At 54.4% G+C, this 19858-nt stretch overlaps 3 protein-coding genes across 3 annotated transcripts in view; 1 reads left to right on the top strand and 2 right to left on the bottom strand.

Annotated features, from left to right (window-relative positions):
- TGME49_221675 (hypothetical protein) overlaps window positions 1-8866 on the bottom strand; it is a 12577-nt gene extending 3711 nt beyond the window's left edge. Inside the window, exons 1-6 of the mRNA XM_002369956.2 lie at window positions 6342-8866; window positions 5663-5776; window positions 3149-5182; window positions 1200-2819; window positions 624-737; window positions 245-274 (exon numbers count right to left, since the gene is read on the bottom strand). Coding sequence (XP_002369997.2) covers window positions 245-274; window positions 624-737; window positions 1200-2819; window positions 3149-5182; window positions 5663-5776; window positions 6342-6675 — 4246 coding nt within the window. The 5' untranslated portion in view covers window positions 6676-8866. The remainder of the gene's footprint in view (window positions 1-244; window positions 275-623; window positions 738-1199; window positions 2820-3148; window positions 5183-5662; window positions 5777-6341) is intronic.
- On the top strand, window positions 7261-13590 carry TGME49_221685 (hypothetical protein). Its single transcript, XM_018779935.1, has 10 exons — window positions 7261-9237; window positions 9585-9649; window positions 10008-10031; window positions 10641-10707; window positions 11028-11103; window positions 11424-11491; window positions 11786-11855; window positions 12189-12268; window positions 12604-12670; window positions 12902-13590. The coding sequence occupies exons 1-10, from the start codon at window positions 8841-8843 to the stop codon at window positions 13029-13031; spliced, it is 1044 nt and encodes a 347-aa protein (XP_018638283.1). The 5' UTR covers window positions 7261-8840; the 3' UTR covers window positions 13032-13590.
- On the bottom strand, window positions 13082-19818 carry TGME49_221690 (hypothetical protein). Its single transcript, XM_002369957.2, has 2 exons — window positions 14986-19818; window positions 13082-14355 (listed from the first exon to the last, which is right to left on the bottom strand). The coding sequence occupies exons 1-2, from the start codon at window positions 18929-18931 to the stop codon at window positions 14069-14071; spliced, it is 4233 nt and encodes a 1410-aa protein (XP_002369998.1). The 5' UTR covers window positions 18932-19818; the 3' UTR covers window positions 13082-14068.
- Between the last annotated feature and the right edge of the window lie 40 nt (window positions 19819-19858).

Here is a 19858-nt window from a genome sequence, read left to right on the forward strand (position 1 = left end):
TTCTCTCACGTTTCGCGTCCTTGCCGGTCCACAACACGCGATGTCAAGTCATTCAATACAGGCTACGCTGACTGTAACAAAACCCTTTTACTTCACTCTAGATCTCCACCAGCTACATAAGGCCACAAACTCGGCATCTTTTGACTGTTCATTTACAGCAGAGTCCGCATCGCATCCATAAAACGAAAGCTGGTCAATGTATGGTCTCTGTAAAGAAATTCGCGTTTCTGGTTTCGCCACTTACTTTGAGATTTGGAGTGGTGGACACTTTTCTCTGTAAGGCAGAGGCAGACACCGTCAGTCGGTTCGGATTATCGAGCGTTTCTGGAGATTCTGTCGTAACTGGTGCCTACAGAGGCTTGTTCCAAGCTGATGCGGCTGCGGGGGCTCAACGTTCCATGGGTACCCATCGAATAGAAACTACATATGCATCGCGTATGGCGTCCGGCCGAGTCCTGATCTGATATTGCCTCCTGTCCCAGAACTGCATTTCATCGAGAGAACTGATCAATTTGTGCCTTACCCTGCCTCGCGCAAAGTCCCAAATGCCTTACGGAAAGACGTTGAGACTGGATCAGTCCACACCACCACGTGATGTTCTTGCTAACTAAAAATGAACTTACTTTTGTTTATCTCGTCATCATCGTCATCATCACCATAATCCTCCACGTCTCCGTCGTCATCATCGTCATCATCGTCGTCGTCACCATCAGCATCCTCATCGTGGCCCATGTCCACTGCAAAATGAGGACAGGAACAGACAGGTTGGTATCATTTGTCATTTCAGCTACGCAAGTCTGCAGCGGGGGGCACTTGCGTCGAGAGGCTCTGATAGGAAACGGGATTTTACTCACGCGTTGCATGGAAAAGACTGCATAGATTAACGAGGTTTCGGTCCCAAATACAGCAAATAAAACACCACGCAAAACACATTATACCGGTCACATGCGTCAACTGAGGCATTCGAAAGCACAAGCTCCCCTGACGGTGTGAGCAAGAGCCTCAATTCGTACCCTAAAACTGTCTCTGTTGCTGTGTTTCCTGTACTGCCCACGTTCTATAGTGTGATGCATGCATGGAATTTCACTGCCTAGCTGACGTGGCGTTTCGCAGGAATCGAGTCCCATGTTTGAACCGTGAGAACTGATTCTCACTCTAGTCAGGGTTATCCAGATGGCGAGACAGCTCTTATGACTTACAGATCATCGCCTTCTCGCGCAACGCCGACATTGTGCCCGCCATGGAATTTTGGCCTCTATGTTGCACGAGCGGCGTCTGATTCTGTCGAGGCGAGCCTGTCCCTTGAAGCCCTGCGTTCACCGGCGATGTCCCTGTCGCTGGAGCAGTCCCTCTCACCTGAGGCGTCCCTTTCCTGCCTTCGATTCCTGTTTTCCCTGGGGATCCTGCCACTCCAGACAACCCCCCATCTGGGGAATCATCATCGTCCCCGGAGTCATCATTGTCATCTCGAGAATCTCCCTTTCGCTTTATAGTTTGTTCCTTACCCCGGGACTGGCGTTTGTCCTGGGAGTCGTCATCGTCATTGTCTCCATCATCATCGTCTTTATCCCCGGAGCCACGTTTATTCTTGGCATCACTTTCATCTTTATCGTCATCATCGTCGTCTTTATCCCCGGACTCTTCTTTACCCTTAGAGTTGTCTTTATCTTTGTCATCATTGTCATCGTCGTCTTTATCCCCGGGGCCACGTTTATTCTTGGCATCACTTTCATCTTTATCGTCATCATCGTCGTCTTTATCCCCGGAGTCTTCTTTACCCTTAGAGTTGTCTTTATCTTTGTCATCATTGTCATCATCGTCTTTATCCTCGGGGCCGGGTTTATTCTTGGAATTGTCTTCATCTTTGTCGTAATCATCGTCCTTATCCTTGGAATCGTCCTTCTCTCGCTCGTCGTCGTCATCATCATTTTCATCGTCATCTCTTGCTGCACCCCTTCTCGGGGCTTGCTTCCCTTCCTTTGTCTCATCCTCGTCAAAGTTCCTGTCCTCTAGGGGCCTCCCGCGCACACTAGGTAACTCTTCATCCCTCTCCGCTCCCTGTGGCCGAGACGCTTGAGGCAGGGCTGCAGGGGCAGCTGCCCCTTGCGAGGGAGCTGTCTCCCACGCAGGACTCGCCATTGGCGCCGGAGTTTGCACGGGCGGAGCCACTGGACTTGCCTGGGGCGACACCGGCGAGAGTTGAGCTGGAGGTGGTAGAGATGGTGAAGGCAAGACTGGTGATGGCGGAGGAGGAGAGGTTAGAGAAGGAGAGGGGAAGGATGGGAACTGCATCGGTTGAGGTTGGCTATGGCTCACCGGAGAAGAATCGTGGAAGTGCACAGACTGGTGTTGCTGGTTCAGGTGTCCATGGGACGACCCCTGATGGTGTCCGGACTCCTGGAGCGAGTTCTGGTGCCCGTGATGTGGATGCACAGACTGCTGGTGCTCGCTGTGGTGCTCCTGAGATGACCCGTGGTGCACAGATTCGCGATGCTCCTGAGACGACCCGTGGTGCCCAGATTCGCGATGCTCCTGAGATGAACCGTGGTGCCCAGATTCGCGATGCTCCTGAGACGACCCGTGGTGCCCAGATTCGCGATGCTCCTGAGATGAACCGTGGTGTCCAGATTCGCGATGCTCCTGAGATGAACCGTGGTGTCCAGATTCGCGATGCTCCTGAGATGAACCGTGGTGTCCAGACTCGCGATGCTCATGAGACGACCCTTGGTTTGTATGCTTGTGTTCATCTGACTTCTGTTCTTGGGGATGTTTTTGATCGGTTGTCGACTGCTGATCTTTTGCGGCTGACGCCGGCGATCCTGGCAAGCAATGCAGCAAAGCCGAAGCACATATGCAGTTGGGGCGGTAGTTTGGGAAAAACCCTTTAGCTTTCCCACGAAAACGTAGCGCTATTGCCGATGCACGAACTTCCACGTGTCATAGACATGCTAGATCTGCCACCACTCGATTACCTTCAACAAAGAAACAGGGAAAGAACATCTCGAAGCGGGTGCCAAAAAGCTCAAACGGGATACCTCATCGATGCACTTCCACGATTCCGTGCCCAGAGAAGGCACTTCCACAAATACACATGCATTGACAGCATCGTCACTTCTTTCAAAGTGGCTCTCGGCCTCTACAGGCTTACCCTTGTGAGCGGGACTGGATCCGTCAGAAGAGCCACTGGGCGAATGACTTTTGATGCTTCTATCTTGACCTGCATGGTCTCCAGTTTCTTTCTTTTCGTAAGCATCTTTGTGTTCTCCCCCAGGATGCTTGTCTTCTCTGCCCCCATGGCTGTGCATGCCTCCTGTGCCTGCATCGGCCAGGGCTTTCTTAGGCTCATTCCCGTGTCCCGCACGATCTGCGGTGCCCCCAACTTCCTGCCCATCACCTTTTGTTGAATGCTCATTGCCCCCGTGACCGCCCTTCCTTCTGCGCCGTCTCCTGGAACGCCGGGGTCTTTTCCCCTCACCTTCTCCCTTATCCTCACCCTCCCCATGGTCCCCATATCCCCCGACATGGGGCTCTGCGCGACCGTCAACCTGCGTCGCCTTCTCCTCCTTACCTTTGGCACCATCTGAACTCGTGTGCTGGTGCCTCTTCCTTCTGCGACGACGGCGACCTCTACTACGCTCCTCGCTGGTGGGGGTGCCAGACTCCTTGTCCTCACCCTCACCATGGCCTCCGTGTCCCCCGACATCGCTTCCTTCGTGCCCCGCAACCTGTTTGTCCTTCTCCGTCTTGCCTTCGGCGTCATCGTGCGGCTGGTGGTGATGTTTCTTCTTCTTCTTGTGGCGCTTCTTCTTGGATCTCTGATGCTTGTCTTCCCCGCCGGCATGGTGGTCCTCACCCTCACCATGGCCTCCGTGTCCCCCGACATCGCTTCCTTCGTGCCCCGCAACCTGTTTGTCCTTCTCCGTCTTGCCGTCGGCGTCATCGTGAGGCTGGTGGTGATGTTTCTTCTTCTTTTTGTGGCGCTTCGTTTTGGATCTCTGATGCTTGTCTTCCCCGCCGGCATGGTGGTCCGCACCCTCACCATGGCCTCCGTGTCCCCCGACATCGCTTCCTTCGTGCCCCGCAACCTGTTTGTCCTTCTCCGTCTTGCCTTCGGCGTCATCGTGAGGCTGGTGGTGATGTTTCTTCTTCTTTTTGTGGCGCTTCTTCTTGGATCTCTGATGCTTGTCTTCCCCGCCGGCATGGCGGTCCACACCCTCACCATGGCCTCCGTGTCCCCCGACATCGCTTCCTTCGTGCCCCGCAACCTGTTTGTCCTTCTCCGTCTTGCCTTCGGCGTCATCGTGAGGCTGGTGGTGATGTTTCTTCTTCTTTTTGTGGCGCTTCTTCTTGGATCTCTGATGCTTGTCTTCCCCGCCGGCATGGCGGTCCACACCCTCACCATGGCCTCCGTGTCCCCCGACATCGCTTCCTTCGTGCCCCGCAACCTGTTTGTCCTTCTCCGTCTTGCCTTCGGCGTCATCGTGAGGCTGGTGGTGATGTTTCTTCTTCTTTTTGTGGCGCTTCTTCTTGGATCTCTGATGCTTGTCTTCCCCGCCGGCATGGTGGTCCGCACCCTCACCATGGCCTCCGTGTCCCCCGACATCGCTTCCTTCGTGCCCCGCAACCTGTTTGTCCTTCTCCGTCTTGCCTTCGGCGTCATCGTGAGGCTGGTGGTGATGTTTCTTCTTCTTTTTGTGGCGCTTCTTCTTGGATCTCTGATGCTTGTCTTCCCCGCCGGCATGGTGGTCCGCACCCTCACCATGGCCTCCGTGTCCCCCGACATCGCTTCCTTCGTGCCCCGCAACCTGTTTGTCCTTCTCCGTCTTGCCTTCGGCGTCATCGTGCTGCTGGTGATGTTGCTTCTTGCGGGGCTTCGTTTCGGAAGGTTTGCCGTGTTCGTCGGAATTGTGTGTTTCGCGGGCGTCGCTTTCCTCGGGAATTTTCTTTCTCTCTTCTGTTCGTCCCTCTGGGCTGGTGCTTCGAGAGGTGTGCGTGTTGCGGCTACTGCGCGCGTCGGGTGTGCGTCCTCTGTTCATGACGTTCTCTTGGTCGCCATGTGTCAGATGGGATTCCGGTTTCTCGCTTTTTCGGTGGCGTCCCTCGAGGTCATGTTCCTCCGTTCTATCCTCTTTCGCCTGGGTTCTCTGACGGCGCGTTCTTCCCTGTTTTCTCTCTGTCACACCTGCACAGAATGCACGTAGCGCATTGGACGGTTGAGTCCGCATGGATGCGTTTCCTGGTGCACACAGACAATGTCCCAAAAGCGCACCCGTGTCGATCGTCGGTGCCAGAACCGAAACTGAATACACGAAAGGCGCGAGAGACGATTGTTCCGTCCTCCTCGCAAAGACGGTCAAACGTTTTCGGGCCGCCACTGACCGCCGCCCGGCGCGCCAGTCAGTTCGTGACTTCCCCCCTGAACTATAATGCAGAAATGTAACCAGAATTACCTGTCCCTAAAAGGATGATCAATTTATCCATGCACGTGCTTTCATTAGGCGCAGTCAAAGGATGGAATGTCCACGCCACGTTGTATTTCGTCTCACCGGTTTTCCACCCTGACTCCCGGTGCTGGTGGGACTGGCCAGTGCGCCTGCGGTCGCGTTGCCTTTTTAGGGCTTGACTGGATCAAAGAGAAGAGATGTGTGCCTGTTGTACCTACCGTTTTTTCTATTCGGAGAGTGCCTTCTACGGGGCTTAGCGCGCCTGCGTTTTCTCTTTCCGCGACCTCTGCGCTTAACGTTTCCCCGGTTCTGGGGGCGACGGCGACGACCACCTACGAAATTCAAGCAGCAGTGCGGGGGGTACTTTGAACAAGAAATTAATGCAGTTTTCCAGACCCCAAGCCGACCGCGTGGAGCAAAACTTGGGCGGGGTCTCAGTCGATGGAAAGAGTTTGAATATTTGGTTGGAAATGGGTTTACGTTCTCGCCTTGTCATACTTGGAGACTTGAGCAGACAAACCACTTTGAAGACATGGTGATACATGAATACAGAACTAAGCAGGCTTCTGGTTCATATAATTTCGTTATTCTTTGATCTGCTTCTGTGCAGTTTCTGGAAGGCAGGCAAGTGTAGAGTCGCTTCCAAAATGTTGACTACCACACGATGTTGTTGGTCGTCAAAATGCCACACGATAAGGAAGGATCATGATGTAGTTGTGATTTCATGAGAGGGCGCAGCAAACAGAAAATCACGATTCCGGATACGCGGCAGCGGACGCTTCCTCACACTACAAAGTTCATTGTCATGTTCAAGATTGATGCTTGCCGCAAGCTTTTGGTGGCTCCCACTGACACGACGAACCTATCTGAAAGGAGTATGGAAGTTAGAAATCTCACCAAGTGTCGTCTGGACGAAAGAGCCAGGAAATTTGGCGTCCAAGAGAGCCAACCCACTCCACGTATGAAGCGTTGTTGACTGTTGTTGTGTCGAAGGGGCCCGTGGTCTTTTTGAAGCGGTCTGAGCATTCTCGGGAGTGAATGCGCCGCGTATCCCGGCTAGAGGTTGCTGGTTAATTTCGGCCGACTGTGGTGCCTGCATTGCAACCGAGATGTGAAGGTGCGCTTTCACGACGGCGAGGAAAAGCAGGAAACAAGCTGTACCGGTCAGACGAAGGTAGGCAGACCGCCCCTGTACGGAGGCCGCCTGCCCCGGCGGCTTGTTCCTCCTCATTCCGCGTGCATGTGTGACAGGAAACAAACCCCTTTTGAGGGAATCCTGGAAGTTTTGGTCATTTACATACTTCGAGCCGTGGCTGCATGCGGCGTGGCAGACACGGCTGCCGGCATGTCACAACCTGCCTTGCATTCGCTTCCATGTGCCAGAAATATGGACATAGACAAACTTCAGTACGCATGAGTGGAATGGGATGTCATCAGTCAAAACTGTTAATACGCAGTTTGCCCATTTTCAAACGGGTCCGCCACCCGGCGCAGATCTTGGCTCGAGCCAGCCCGCGGATGTCTTCGGATCCCGGTGGCAAGACAACCAGTGAAGAAACACCACCGAAAATCGAGAGAACGAAAAACACTGCTATGTGGATAACCGAAACGACGAGTGCCCACCCTCATTTAGTTTCCAATTATCATCATAACGTGGACTTTTGAGCGCGAGGTATCCTACCAGCGGATCACAATTGACTTGGCGCGGACGAGCGAGAAGTGCAACGTCCCGTGCCAATGCACCCGGCCCCCTCAAAAAGGCGCGAGCGCGTCGTCTCCGGTACGGGCCCTAAAAGTTTGCCATAAGAGACGCTGCAAAGAAATACGATCTCTTGACGAACTCCCCACGTGTCCACTTCAAATTATGATTGTAATGTGCTTCGTTAACGGGCAGATTTCGGCACTGACAGTAGTAGCATCGATGCTGGATCTTCGGTCGAAAGTACACCACTCTTTTTACCAAAGGAGTTCTCGATTCCTCCAGTGTAGATAAAGGAAAGCGTGGCGATGACCACGATTGTCCGGTAGCAGCCAAGCTGGTGGCGCCCTGTGTTGGTTGTTTCTTTGGCGTTTATGCGTCATTTGTTTTCGCAGCCAGATGATTCCTTCCATTTCACACAGAGTTAGTCTTAGGGCGGTCTTTTCCAGAGGAAGGTGCGCTCCGTCACCGCGTTACCGTGTAGACTGACAAGCCAACAAAAGCACCGTGAGCAAATGTGTGAGCCATCTCATCCTTCTGATCAAGACACCTCTTCATGATCTTTCCAAGCGTGAGGTGATGCCCCAGCAATCAGCATCATGAGTTACCTCGCCTATGTGCCACCAGGTTCGTGCTGCCGCCTGGAAACAGCACCAGTAATTCGATGGTGAAGGTCGCTGCTGCAGACGTGTTTAAACAGCGTGAGGTGAAGCTGCTGTACACTGCAGTGAAAATGCTCCTTGAACAACAAAAGCGCATGTGGACCGAATCCAAAGTGTGTTGTCGGCGAGCTGGTTCGTCCGTTACCCAACACCAGCCGCCTGGCACATTTTACTGTCAAAAAATGGCAAACCCAGGCGGCGAAGAGCTTCGTATGACTTCACGGCTGAAGAGTTGTTGTTCTCTGCTCTCCTTCCTCTTGCCGAAGCAACGTTATGCACAAGCGAGCTCAACGATATCCCGCTTATTAGGAACATTTCACAATCAAGCTAGCGTACGAATAAGCCCTTTTTATCAGCATTGAGACTGCCTGTGCGTTGTGCAGAGGTATCCATGGTCACGCACTTTCTGCTTGATTCTTCGTGGATGCGAAGGAACGAGAATGCGACGAAAGCACGTCCGTAGAAATAACTATGTTCACTGGTGACTGCGCAACACAAAAGCAATCTGTAGAACTGTTCCATTTGTCTGTTGGTCGGCTGGCTGCTACATTGGAGTTCCTGTGTCGCTTCCAGAACGGCCCGTAGCCTCTACATCAGCCGTGACTCCCTTCCTAGCGGAGACGCGGGCGTTCTGGGAAACCCAAAGTTCCTCGATAACTGTCGTTACCACCATGCCGACAGCTTCGTTCACGCATCTCCGTCCACCATGAAATGGACGCTTCTGGCGTGGGGCTTGACTGCATGCACTCATCAAACGTTCGGGCTGCGACGCATCTCTCTGTTCGCATGTTTTGTTGTCACCGACTCGGCTGTGATAGCTTGCCCAGTCTTCGAAATACACACAGGCAAGCCAATGGAGCTCATTTCCCATTGTTTGGGTTGTTCGTGAGGAAAAGACCCTTGACACCACGACATCCACACACGCAGTCTCACCCAAATACCTGTCATAAGCTGTGAAAGCGAGCTATGCTCAGTCGTGTTTTTCGGTAAGGCTACGACAGGGTCAAGGACACCGCTGTCAATGCTGTGGAACGAATGGACGCTCCAGCATTTCAGCTTCTTCAGCCCTTCTCATCTCTTTTAAAACGACCCCACGTGTACCCAGTGTCCATTTGCGTGAACTGCTTTCGTTTGGACGTCCAGGAATCGAAAAACTTCCTGAAAGTTCCCAAGAGGTCATATTCTTGGGTTTCTAGGGCAGAGGAAATGGCTCAGGCCATCGCTGCGTCGGCTAGGGCGGCGACTGGCTCACTCGCCGGGAAAAAGCAGGGTAAAACCGCTGCGGAGGCATTCAAGGCGCCAGATAGTATAAGCTGGGAGGCGCTCACGGAGTTCGTCTTTCCGAGAAATCTGATTCATCCCAGGGCCCTCGGGCGTTTGTATATACTCGGATTTTATGGAAACATCGATGAGCACGGCAAAATGAGAGCTGGTGAGCAAGTGGGCGCCCTCTACCCTTTCGGTGTTTGCCTCCACATTGTAACTAGCTGCGACTACATGTTCCATGCGTCGCCCTCCATTCGAGAGACCCTTAAGCTATTTATAGAAACCTGACTTGAACGCCAATCGAAAGTTCAGAAAGGGTGTGAGGTTACTCCTGCGACGACCAGGCGGGAACGGCGCATCTATTTCGAAACAATTTGATACGATCGAATGTTTGCTCCCACAGTCTATGCGAAGAAACCATCACCCGTTCCAGGCGGAAAGACATGCCATGGTGCTTGGCGTAGAAGTGTAAAAACGCGGATCAGCGAATGCTGTGGGATGAACATTGCGCAGGCCATTTTGGAAGGCACTCAGTCACGAATGCTGAGATTCGGGTCATGATGACGGACATTTACAAAGTGAGAGTCCTCTCTGTTCACATTCATACGCCTTCTCGCTGCGACTGTTATCTAGCATAGAGAGATTCGAAGATACTGTCCCGGCAGCCTCCCCCCTAGCCCTTCGCAAACTCAGTCACAAATGACACAGCAGTTTACCCACATACAGGGATACACATGTGCATAGCAAAAGCCGCCCGCTAGACTTTCAGTTCACTGCCTTTCGCTACTTTCCAAACACTGCATCACTTACTGCTCGGTATATCGAGGAGCTCCGATGCCTGACCTGGGAAAACCGAAACACCCACGATCTTCATTTTCGTCTGCAGTCGCGCCTCTTCGTGTTGTCTTTGGCCCATTTTCTCTTCATTCAAAACAGAAAGCTCTCAAACAGATGTTCGAGGTAAGATGCTCACCAACAGCATGCCTTCCTTTTCAGGGGTGGCGTTATCTGCCCCTCTTCTTGAACTCAAATTTGCTGAGGAACAAGTTAGTTTCTCATATTTGTCAAGTCCTCTCGTACGCACACGCTGCCCAAGCTGCACTGGATGGCGCTTTCTGAAAAACGAACTTTTCTTTGGGGTCGCAGTGGAAGCCGATCGCAGCATTTAGGGCACCTTGTACGCAATGTCGGAAAGACCACTCCGTTTTAGATTCCTCGCTACGATAGACTCTGGGTTTACAAGTCAGTGAAAAAGACCTCCATCATTTGTCTGCAGGACAACTTTACGTGTTTGATCAGCACCAGCGTCGTCTATGGACTCGAAAGCAGCTGAATATAGCTATTTTTAATTTGTCTAGCAACGTTACGTACCTACGCAAAGTGGCGCAACGGCCTTCCTTCCATGACAAATGCATGTATTTCTGCTGTTGCATGCCAAATGGTACTCTGTACTCAAACTTTCACATCCAGGTCAATAACTCGTGGCTGCAGCGTAGTCCAATTTGGCACCAGGCTCTGTAAAATCACGCTCATAGTCTTGCTGTTTCCACTTTGTAAAATGTGATGCAGAGAACCAGCGATGGTTCCATGCACACAGAGGATCTCCAGGCAAGGGTCGAGAAGGACACCTTTACAGGTTAGAGCACTATAAAGCTTTCGCAGTTTTCCCGTACCAAGACTCTGAAGAGTACGTCTGGTCATAACCCCGGAGCAGCACTGTAGCTTCTCACAGTTACAGGCTTCATGAGGGATTCTTCGTTCTTCACCTTTGACGCTTCTGCCGTATCACCGACGTACCGTTGCCAGTCTTTCTCTGCAGCTTTCTGCCGTGCAGTAGGCAGACCATCTCACCATCTTGCTCGGTATACATATATATACATACATAACGTGTGACAACCACAATGACAGGTCATGTGTTAGGTCTCGTGTTCTTCACTCACAATCCTACACCTTCAGAAACTACGCTAAGGAAGCTGTTGGAGAGTGCTCCTCAGGATGCGAACGGCAGAATGAAATTTGCCGATATTCAGCAGTAAGTGAATCGCTTACTATCGATACTGCAAACAAGAGCAACCAATATCCCTGCCTCTAATGCCGCTGTTTACTTCGAGTAGACGATATCTCCCTTTTTCTCTTGATAGAACTCTACAAAGAAGTCAATATGTTGGCAGAGAGTTTGGGTGGGTCGAGGTTGACTGTGACGGCAACTTCACTGTTACGTTACCGTTCAGTAATTAGCCAGTTGTAGTTTTAATAGCGATTAGGATTCATGGTGTTACCCTTTCTTTGTCACAGTTCATTAGTCATGGAAATTATAAGATACATGCGTCCGTGATGTTTGTTGGGATGCAGACTGATTTTGAAAGACTTCGATAAACGTGTTCGACGCCACGTTCGCCAAATACGGTATGGAAGCTGCGGTGCGTCTATCCCAGCATCCTGACGGCAGAGCAGCATTGCTAGGGAGGCATGGAAGCCACCTTCTGCCATTCCAGTCTTGCCTTCACTAATGACCTACTGTATTTTGATGAGACTCATGCTTTACCCTGTCACGGCAGGACTTTCTTCCACCTCTATTTGAGTCCTTAAAGACTGTTCCAAATTGAAATTGAGCTGCATTGCGTTTCAACTTTGCGCTGGAAAAGCACCACTGGGTTTTGTACTGGTAAGTCTCGCTACGGCATACTTCGTTCTTGTCCTTGTGTGCTTTGCAGTAGGAGACAATGGCCGATCCTCCCGAAGACAGCCACGGGTAATGTACAATTCTAAGGCGGCAGAAATCCTGTAAGGACATAAAACAAGCGGTTGCAAAATCGACTAGCATTCCAAAGGGTCGATGCATATATGTGGCTCGCTGGTTATCGCGATCGTGTCCAAGTATTCAGTGGTTGCTTTTTCTAGATCTCACCCGGATTCGGGGCTGTTCATTCATCCAAGCACAAAACACATTTGCATAAATACATCCTGTGAGCACACTGCGCTTTCGATGCTTCTTGAGTAGTATTTAACCCGGCAATGCATCGATGCGTTCTACCTTTCGCGAGAGCCGATGTTCAGCTGTATTTCGTAAGACACATAATCAAATGCGCTACCGAATTTCGAATGCTCTGAATGCAGAGAGCAACTGTTCAACAAACGCAAATTTACAGCGACGGAAGAATTCACTGCCAGGGAACGCCGACAAAACCGCACGATGTGTAAGGGCTCTTAAGAAGTAAATAAAGATTGACAATCGGCAGTAAACAAACACTGTCAGATGTCTCAATGTGCTGCTTTCCGTTCGTGACTCGAACACCCTTTGCAGTACGGCTTCTCCAGCACTTGGGCTCAAAATATTTTTTCATCTAGTGGAGTTGCAGAGTGCCATTTCACAAGGTCTCTTTGAAACGGACGCCCTGTGTGAGCAGAACAAATACCCCGTGGTATTCAGCAGAGTACCCTGGTCAGATGCAAAATACCTCTCTGTGACGTTTTGACCAGTAGTCGCAACACACAAGAAACAGCCTGGGTGTTGTGTGCTGCCTTCTTCCAGGTCTCGTGACAGACTCCATCTCCCACGAAGACGCTCAGTTTGCCGCTATTAATGGCATGCTCATTAGGTGCGTGAAAACTAGCTCGTTTGCTGCAGGAAATCGGCAGACTGTATGACATATGTAAGCGCTGGTTGCTGATTTCGTACCGACGGCGTTTAAGCGATCTACCTGCAACGAGTATAACAAACAACTCCCCTCCACAGTACCACCCACGAAAGGCGCAAAAATGGAACCGAAGAAGCGCTTCTGTCTGTGTGTTGTCTGATTCAACAATGGAATTCCTTTGTGTCTGTGCAGAGGTTCTGGCAATACCGACGACCGTTGGGATCGATGCTTCGCACTTCGCCGGCAAGGGATTCCGTCCTATGTTGACGCAACTCCGTCGGCAACTTGTCACTCCACCAAACACCACGTAGGAACCGGTTAGCGGTTTTCACCAACTTCTAATGATAACAAAGGCTGACGGACTCTGACAATGCCCGCGTTCCTAAAGAGAGGAATGTGGGAAACATAGAACTCTCACCGGCACACTTCTAGCGCCTGTCCTGCGGGTCTTGAAGTTAAGCACTAGAATCGCTGTAATGTTTCATCGCCAAAACATTCTCAAGAGCATTTTACAAGTCAGGACTGCGCATGTTTTCTCAAGCCGATACGAGGAGTAACTCGACAACTTCGTAGACCGCCGGGATGCTCTGTGCACAAGCTAATCGCGACCCAGTCCGCCCCTCTTCCTTTCACCAACTTTTCTGAGCTCCTTGTTTTCGATATATCACGTGGATAAGAGATGTTGGCCGCTAGCGACACATGGCCTAAGCTATAGATCCTTGAATCCAGTTCGCACTATCTGGATTTGGCGTTTAATTAGATAAACACGCGTAAGTCAGCTTTCACAATACCGACATCGATCGCGCTTCCTCGCTGCGGTGCTGCTTTGGGCACGAAGCCAATCCGCAGTTCAGTCCTGTGCCCTTTACCTCAGATAACCAGTATTAGATCTGACATTCTGTACCAACACAAATGTAATTGTCTACCATACTTGAAAGGATTTTCTCTTTCCAATTGGCTTTTGGTTCGATGACTGCCGCACCTTTTTCCTCGGCGAGCGTCACCGCTGCCACCCTCTTCATATGGGTTTTAGGTCACTAAGCCGGCTGAACAAACGACTTTGTCAGAAAAATGTGACCTGCTCCCAAAGCTTAGACACTCTGTGAAAAACGCCCAAGAAATGTGATCTTCTCCAAAGCTTAGAAACTCCCTCACCACCCCGGATCCAGGTATTTGACACTTTACTCCACAACTCGCCGTCATTGCTTGGTTTCGATGCAAAGTCCAGAGTTTTAAGAAACCACCGACAGCGGAGTGCAGAGACATTTACCGCTTTCCACAGCTGCCAAGGGCCTGCTTAGACAGACGTCTTCGAGGGCACAATATCCTCAGCATTTTTACCCACCAAGACAGATACCCTCACGATATTTCAATCACCGACGGGTTGGCGCCTTGCGCCATGCCCGGGCCTACTCGCCCCGTTTGCTTGCACTGGTCACTCTGGAGAGCATACTCGTACGCCACCAGTGCATCACTGGGGACGATACTCCCGCTCGCGATCAAGCACAGATCTTGGAGCAGTTGCCGCATGCGAGCTCCGCGGAAACTTCGGAAGCAGCAAAAAACAATTTCCTTTTGTGCCAGATCCATTTCGCGCAGTCGAGAAGGCGCCGACGCATTCGCGCGCCCTCTCGTCGCTTCGATAGCTGAAAACAACACACACTGAACAAAAACCGTCTCTGCAGAAAGACTGGAAACCAGAGATCTTTCAACCGCGTCGAAACGCTCAAAAACGCGTGTGTGCAGATTCGGCGCAAAATGCTTGGTCGTTGGCGAGGCCACACATTTTCTGAGCACCAAACAGACTCTTTAAGGTCGTTCCCAGTCGCAGCGGAACTGACTCTCGCGCTCGGCACACCAGGGAGTTCAGCTGTTGCCCTTCTATAAAAAACCCAGTGTCTCCACGAAGCAAAGTCGACAACGGAACGCGCATTCAGAGAAGCACAACCCTGAAAACCTTTCCTCATGCAGCGCTTGGACTTCGAAGTACCACAGAGAACACAATCCTTCCAATCCGTCAGTTGGTCACACCAAAATGCCTCGCGATCTTTTTGAGCAGAAATATTATCGCGTAGAGAGACATAAAAACAGATAGACATGGCGAAATTTACATAGATAGGCCGCAGGACAAAGCGATAGAGAAAACAGAGGGAAACAGATAAACGCATGGATCGATTGCATCCTAGGATTGATCGTTTTCATCGAATTGCCTCAAGTGTTTCACGATAACTCGTTCGGAACGAATCCCTGTGACTCAGGCCGTTCTCGAAACTCACTTGATGGCGCATTCGTGTTTGTGAGCCACTGAGAGGTGGTCGCAAGGAACACTTGGTCGTATCTCTCGCTCCAGAGCGCGAAGGCCTTCCAAAGGACTGAGAGATTTTCGAGACCCCAGCAGTGGAGGTTTTCCAACGTCGCGGCGACGATCTCTGGCAGGCGCTTTGCGACGACGCGGTCGACCTGCAGAGCCCCACAGGTGCTGCACGCGTGGCAGTAGAGAATCGCCTGACGCGCGACATCTGCGTCTTGAGACTGGCGGACCGTCTCCACGCAAAGCTGCAGCGTGATTTCAAAGACGTCGACTTGGCAGAACATATCGCTGGGGCCAAGGACGCCGCCCGTGCGAGTTTCCAACTCGCTGCATGCACCGCCGTCGCCCTTCTCTTCGCGGTCCCCGCCGGTCCCGCGGCGGAACTCACGAATCCCTACGCACCCCAGAGCCCCGCCCTTGCTCGCGCTGCCTGTCAAGGCCTGGACGCCTGGCGCGGCGGCTGCGTACGCGAGCAGGAAGTCGAGGAAGGGCGCGTAGATGTCGAAGATGTTCTGCTGAGGGGTCAGGAGCCGTCCGAGGTCCACGAACAGCGAGGTGATCTGCCTGAGGCGCTGAGATGCCCACATCTTCACAGCCTGAAGCAGCTGCCGGCCCTGCGGCGCACGCGCGTCGTCTGCATGCGCCGGACCGCGCTCGTCGCCGGGACATGCCTCCCGGGCGATGCGAAGGAGGTCTCCGAGAACCACCACCCCACAGGCCTGGAGGGCCGCTTGGGCGCAGAGCGACCCGGGGCGGGAAGCCCCAGAGGCCGTTGCGCCTTCCGCGGCCTGTTGTCGCGCGAGGGCCGCGGCGCGGCTCGTGAGCGCGACCGCGCTCGAGACCAACTCAGAGCCCACGAGGTCGGCGACCGCCGGCCAGACGTGAGTTGCCGCTGTCAAGCTGGAACCGAGCCCTCGGAGCAGCAGGCGCATGCACCGGATCGCGAGCACCGCAAGTACGGCCTCGTTACTCTGCGGCGCCTCCAGGGGCTCCTTCCCTTTCAAGTCCACGACCAGGGCGCTGAGGTGGACGCGCTGTCGCGTCACGGCGTTTACTGGGAGGGTCAGGGGCGAAAACAAGGGCGCAGGCGAGCCTCCCGGCGACCCCACAGGATGAGGCTGAAGCAGGAGGGCGCCGCGAATCACATTCAGCCAAAGTGTCCAGAGGTCGTCTTCCATGAAGAAACACTCGAGGGCAGCGCGCACTACCTGGCTTTCGTCGTCTTCTCCCGTGCTTACGCCGCACCCCGTCGCGCCGCTCGACCCGTTGCGCGAGGTGCAGACGCGCCCGCCACAGAGGGCCCAGCAACAAAGTTCGAGGCGCTGAATGAGGCGACTGGCGTCTCCTCGCCACGCGGCCATGGCCTGCGCCGCCGCCGCAGAGTCGCTGGCCTTCGTTGCGGCCTCGAGGCCTACGCAGCACCTCTGGAGGAGCTGGCGGGTCCCGCGCATGCTGCTGTTGAAGAGGCGCGGGACGTCCGCGCGCGGGAACGTGAGTACGAGCTTCACGGCCGCAGCGTGCAGTGTGCCGTCGACCTGGGCGCTCTGTTGCGGCGCCGTCTCCTCGACAAATTTGCAGAACAACTCGAGCTCCTGCAGAGCCACGGCGCCGCTCCGGCTCGGCCCTGCACCCTCGCCCTCGTCCGGCTCTGCGCCCCCCCCCAGGTGGTGACCGCCCCAGGTGGTTAGCTGAAGAATGCTGTCCGCGACGAGCGGCGGGTCGAGGGGCAGCAGGCGCAGCAGCGTCTGCAGTGCAACGGTCCAGATCTGCGTGAGGAGCGCGGCGGCGCAAGTCGTCGTCGGCGGCGCGTTCAGCCCTGCATACTCCGGGTCTTCCTCGGTGAAGTGAATCGCCGCCTTCTTCAAGATCTTCGCTGCCGCGGCAGCGCAGGCGGGGTCGTCGTCCGGCAGAGCAGGAAGACAGAGAAAGAGGGGCGCGAGCGGAAGAGGGATGCCGTTCAATCCCTCGACCAGGGAGTCGCTGAGCAGGAGAAGAACCTCGGCGCCCGCCGCGTCTCGCTGCTGCAGAGCAGCCTGCATGCTCTGCGCGATAGAGTGGAGGAACTCGCGACCGTCTTCCGAGCCACAGGCGTCGTAGAGGAAGAAGACATCGCACACCACATCTCCAGCTGTCTCGACAAACAGCCGCCGCTCCTCCACAGTCTCCGGGAGCGGCGCATCACCCGGCGCAGCTGCCCAGGCTGGGCTGTCTCGCCGGCAGTGCTGGAGCATGCTCGAGATACACGGCGGAGCTAGACGTTGCAGAAGAAGGCGAAGAATCGGCAGAGGCAGCAGCTGATCGCGTCGGAGCTCCTTTACCACGCCCCATACGTTGCTCGCGCAGAGCCAAGTCTGCGGCTGGCGTCTCCACAGCTGCACGAGGAGGTCGCCGCACACCGACTGCGTTTCCGGAGCTCCAGGCTTCACCGCTGGCTTCACTTCGGCCTGCACTGCGGAGAACGCGGCCCCGAAGTCCCCCAGAAGCAGCCCCGGAAAGCCCTCGATGAGCGTTTGGACGACGGTGCCCCAGCGGAGAAGAAGCGCGAGTTCCTCACCCTCTTCGTCGCCCTGCCAGGCTCCAGAGACGCACGCGTCGCCCCGCCGCAACAGCTCAGAGAAGGCAACGAGCTGCGTCACCACGGCGGCACAAAGTTCTCCCTCGCCGCCAGTCGCCTGGAGGCCGCCCTCGATCCAGGCGCGAAGCACTTGCTGGGAGGTGTCTGCGGGGTCACAGGCCCCTGGGGTGCCAGCAGGCGACGAGGCCTCACGCCCGACCTCGAGCGCGCGGCTCCGACTGCTGCAGCTTGAACTCTTGGGCGCCTGGTGCAGGCTCTGAGGCGGCCCCGAGAGACTCCAGAGCTGCATGTACGTAGGCAGTTTGGGAAGCGCCGCGACCAGGCAGTCGGTGAGCGCAGCTTCCTTCGCTAGGAGCGGCGTGACCTGCGCAAGAGCGCGGCAGAGAGTCGCGTGCTGAGCAAGAGGCGCGTCCCAGAGCCCCATCCACGCGACGAGAAGCTGCAGGGCGCCCTCGACACAGAGAGATCTGTAGCGCGAAGCGGAGGGACTTCCGGAGTTCGCGGACCGCGCAGAGGCGCCTGCGAGGGCGGGGGCGACACCGCCCGACGCAGAAGCCGGAAGAGCCGTCTGCGCCGCAGCCACGAGGATATCTGCTGCGAGGTCGAAGACCGCTATCCAGTGTTTCTCGCAACTCAGCGCCTGCGGTGTCTCCACAACGCGCCTCACTCCGCGCGAGGGGGCATCGAGGCCTTTGAGGACGTCAGGGAGCGCCGCAAGGACGCAGACGGCCGTACAACATGTCAGAGAGAAGAGACCGAACGAAGGAGAGGCGAGGTCGTTTGAGGAGCTGCCAGGCAAGCGGGCGAACTCGAGGAGGTCGGGGAGTGCCGAGGACCATACAGAGGCGTCCGCAGCGCTCTGGATGATGCAGTGAGCAATGCACTCCGAGAGCCGCGAAAGGACAGCGACAGAGAGGGCCGGACAGGCGTCCTGCGCCTGCTGAAGAGAAACCACGAGCTGAAGAAGAAAGCAGGCGAGTTGTTTCTTCTCCTCCAGACTCAGGTGGTGTGGCTGCTGCACAACTTTCCACGCAAGCGTCTGCGCCGCGACCATCACGAGCTGCTCGTCGCCGTCGCGCGAGGCAGACGCGTCTTGGAGAGGCAGTAACAGACGCTGCGAGAGGAGGTGTCTAGACACCTGCCACGCCTCGGGATTCTCTTGAAACTGGAGGAGCCAGGCATTTGCAGCCGTCTTCGCCTCCGGACGACTGTCGAAGAAGAGCACATGCAACTCTTCTTCCAGACGCCTTTCCAACACCGACAGAGACTCCTCGTCCAACACAGGCAAAGGCGCGTGAAGCGCCGTCGTGCCTCCACGTCCACTCTCCTCTGACATTTCGCTCGTGTCTCAGAGAGAAAAGAACAGAAAAGACAGAGAGTAGACACACAGAAGCTAGCGAGAAGAGAGGCGATGAACATAGGAATGGGAGGGAAGATAGCGGAGAGGATGGAGGAAAGCGCAGATGGAGAAAAAAGAGAAGATAGAGAGAGGAAAACACGGAAAGGAGACAAAGAGAAGGTAGACGAGAGGGAGAAGGGAAGCTATAGAGGCGAAAGGATACGAGACCCGGCAGAAGACGAGAGAGAGAAGAAGCAGACGAAGAAAGAATTGAGGAGGGGCGCAGGAGGTCGGGAACGGAGGATTCAGGACTCCAGGGAGCGGAGAAAGGAAGGAGAGGAGAAACGAGAAGAGGACGCTGAGAGAGCCCAGCAGGCGTCGTGAGGTAGTCTTGCCCGAACGAGGATGAAAATTGAGACGCGGAGATACGAAGTCGCCGCTCCGGCCCGTTGGAGAATCAACATGCGGCGTGGAGAGTTGAATGCAGGAGAGAGTTAATGACGTAATACACGGATTCTGTGTTACCGATGGTGTTCACAGCGAGAGAAAACGACTAGTCAGATGCTCGCGTGACCCGAACCATCGTACCGAGAGTCATCATCTCTCACTCAGGAGTATTGGCGCGCGTTTTCACGAGGACCTCTCTGCCCTCCAATGTGCGGACGAGGAGAACACGAGACCGAATCTCGGCACCCGAAAAGGGCCTGGACAACTGCGATGCCCCCCGCTGTATATATGTACACTGCGGAATATCGAGGATCGCAGCATCCGAAGGCAAAGCACGCGAGAAGCCGGCTTTGCCTCCTCGTTCCACGTCCTGGCGACCTGCGCAAGTCAGAGGCGCCTACATTCTCTGATGTTGGAAAGCGAGAGAGACGCAGCTGAAAAGAAAGCGGTGTGCAGCGAGGAAGTTGTCTTCGCGCA

This window comes from Toxoplasma gondii, chromosome II, assembly GCF_000006565.2.
Source record: "Toxoplasma gondii ME49 chromosome II, whole genome shotgun sequence".
Taxonomy (NCBI): domain Eukaryota; phylum Apicomplexa; class Conoidasida; order Eucoccidiorida; family Sarcocystidae; genus Toxoplasma; species Toxoplasma gondii.